At 31.9% G+C, this 3,078-nt stretch overlaps 1 protein-coding gene across 1 annotated transcript; it reads right to left on the bottom strand.

The window, feature by feature from the left end:
• Positions 1-374: 374 nt before the first annotated feature.
• Positions 375-1,485, bottom strand: LOC111886019 (aquaporin TIP1-1). The gene is made up of 2 exons (XM_023882260.3): positions 1,031-1,485; positions 375-901 (listed from the first exon to the last, which is right to left on the bottom strand). The coding sequence occupies exons 1-2, from the start codon at positions 1,421-1,423 to the stop codon at positions 530-532; spliced, it is 765 nt and encodes a 254-aa protein (XP_023738028.1). The 5' UTR covers positions 1,424-1,485; the 3' UTR covers positions 375-529.
• Between the last annotated feature and the right edge of the window lie 1,593 nt (positions 1,486-3,078).

Below are 3,078 nucleotides of genomic sequence, written 5' to 3'. Positions count from 1 at the left end.
TATGAATTTTTGGTATCACGAAATTAACACCGGAATAATCCAAGAATAACACTTCAAGTTTAGGAACAAACTTAGAAGCAAAGCACTAGAAATCATGTATAAGTTTGTTCCTAGTTCTTATAGGTCAAAAATGCTAACAATAATCAAGTATTTATAAGAAAACTTTCCCTCAAAAAAAAAAAGCAAATGATGATGAATGGTAGTTAAAACCGGCTTTTGACACCAAATTTACCCAAAAAAATCAATTGATAACACAAATACTATATATATACAAAGTTTCTTTCTCTTTTGGATTAAATAAACTTAACCTTCTCAATGATTGTTGATAAATGATCATTTGTTGGAGCACCATACCTAATATAACGATGACGATATTTGAAAAACTCTTGATCTTTTTATGATGATTCATACAAAATCAAGCGTACAACACAAACCTCAAAAGGAGAAAAAAAAAAAAAAAAAGACACAAACAACAAATAAATTACATGCGAAACAGAAACTCAAGACCCATCGCTAGCAATGACTCGAACTAATACTCAGAAGCGGGAATTGGCTCGTGAGAACGGCCGATGAACAGAAGCTCATAAACAAGACCAGCAAGACCACCGCCGATGATGGGTCCTGCCCAGTAAACCCAGTGGTTGGTCCAGTCCCAGCTGACGACGGCCGGACCAAACGCAACGGCGGGGTTCATGGAAGCTCCGGTGAACGCACCACCGGCAAGAATATTAGCTCCAACAATGAAACCGATAGCAATTGGTGCTATTGTGCCGATGTCTCCCTTCTTAGGGTCCACTGCGGTGGCGTACACCGTGTAAACTAGCCCGAAAGTCATCACAATCTCGAACACGAATCCGTTCCATACTGATACTTCAGCCCCCAATGCAAATCCAGCAGTTGTCTATATTTATATAAAAAAATATATTTAGATTACAATAAAATATATAGTTAATTTGCATGAATGTCGTTCGTATAGTATAATAGTAATAATAGTACTACGTTCTTGTGTATTTTAAATCCGGCGACTTACCAAACCGCCGGTGGAGAAGAAGAGGAGCAAGCAAGCGACGGTGGAGCCGAGGAGCTGTGCGATGATGTAAAAGATTCCACGGAGCAAAGTGATGTTGCCACCAACGAAAGCACCGAAAGTAACTGCGGGGTTGACATGGCCACCGGAGATGTTAGCTCCGACTGAGACAGCCACAAACAAGCCAAAAGCATGGGCTAGTGCCGCTGCAACTAGTCCAGCCGGAGTGGTTGCAGCACCTTGGGTGAGCTTGGTGAAAGCCATTCCAGAGCCTTGTCCGGCGAACACGAAGATGAGGGTACTTATGAACTCCGCCACAAACGCCTTGATGGCGCTGGGGTGTTGCACCTCATCTTGGTATCGGCCGACGGCTATTCGGTCAACGAGTGTCGGCATTGGGTTCGTCGGAAATTCAAGAAAGTGGGTTTAAACGAGTCACGGCGTGTACATGAGGACATGGGTGACTGGTTGTTTATATCGGGGAGTGATGGTGTTTGTGTTACCGGGTATAGCCGGTTCCCGGTTGTAATTTGGGAAATGGTCGACATTATGATTAATTCACCTCAAAGTTTTAGTTTTGTAGCATTTCAGTCCTTTGAATTTACTCTACAAAAAATTTCATTTCAAGGGTAAAAATTATAGGATGATTCATGATTGAACCTTTTTTTTTTTTTTTTTGTCTAAGTAGATATATTTGAACTTCTTGTCAAAAAAGTCATTAACTTATACAACTAATTTAATAAAACATAATCACGTAAATTAATACAACATTCATTTTTGGTTATGTAAATTGAAAAAAAAAATACTATATTTTCTTTGCTTACATAAATAATTTTGATTAAGAAAACTATGTACGATGGTAATACTGAATTCAAATTTTTTATACGATTCAAAATAACTTTCAAGAGAAATCTCTAAAAAAATATCTCAATATTTTGGAAAAAAAATTAATAAAATCTTAAATTTTATTTTTTTAACAGAAAAATCCCGACTATTTAAATTTTTTAATAGAAAAATCCAAGAAATCGAATGATTTATTCACTTTAGCCTTTTTTAACTTGTTCAGCGGGTCATGGGACCAAATCATTAATTTACCAAAATAATGGAACTTTTCTGTAGATTTCGTCAAAACTTATATATAATGTATAAAAATATTTTTTAAATATTTATATCTATTTTTATGTATTTTTGTATTTTTTTAAGTTTTTATATGTATATGTTTACGTATTTTAAATGTATAAACATATTTTTTTTACTAATTTATACATATTTTTTAGTAATTTATATATTTTTTATGTATTTTTTTGTGTTATTTTTTATGTATTATATATTTATATCTATTTTTACGTATTTATGTATTTTTTTATGTTTTTATATGTATATGTTTACATTTTTTATGTATTTTAAATTTATAAACATATTTATATGTATTTGAAAGTATTTTTAGTTATTTTTATGTGTTATTTATTATGTATTACATATATATGTATTTCTGAAATTTTTTATATAGATGTTTATGCATTTTTTACGTATTTTAAATGTATAAACGTATTTTTTATGTGTTTATATGTTTTTTTAAGCATTTTACATATTTTTATGTATTTCTGGGTGTCTTTTTATGTATTACGTATTTATATGTATTTTTGTATTGTTTTAAGTTTTTTTATATAGATGTTTATGTAATTCTATGTGTATTTATATATATATATATATATATATATATATATATATATATATATATATATATATATATATATATACGTATTTATGCATTGTTTACTTCAAGTCGTCTTCACCGTTTCATCCAATTTGTACAACTTCTCCGAGTATGTCTAGATGAGTTTCCCACATACCCATACATTTTAAGCTTTTTCCATTCACTTATCTTGAAATTAAAAATCAAATGTGAAAAACTTAAAATATGTGAGTGTGTAGGAAAACTATCAAGACATACTGGTGGGATGTCAAGTCCACCAAGCAAATTACACCATTTGTTTGCAAATAAAACGTAATATAATGGTAAAAAGGGGTATTGATCCTCGGGGAAATGG

The sequence above is a fragment of the Lactuca sativa genome, chromosome 1 (genome assembly GCF_002870075.4).
Source record: "Lactuca sativa cultivar Salinas chromosome 1, Lsat_Salinas_v11, whole genome shotgun sequence".
NCBI lineage: Eukaryota > Viridiplantae > Streptophyta > Magnoliopsida > Asterales > Asteraceae > Lactuca > Lactuca sativa.
This window is presented reverse-complemented; position numbering and strand designations above follow the sequence as displayed.

Bases quoted from the DNA above. Each gene is read 5' to 3' on its own strand.
- LOC111886019 (XM_023882260.3), bottom strand. From the start codon at position 1,423: ATGCCGACACTCGTTGACCGAATAGCCGTCGGCCGATACCAAGATGAG. The intron at 902-1,030 runs GTAAGTCGCCGG...ATATAAATATAG, and splicing joins TCTTCTCCACCGGCGGTTTG to ACAACTGCTGGATTTGCATT.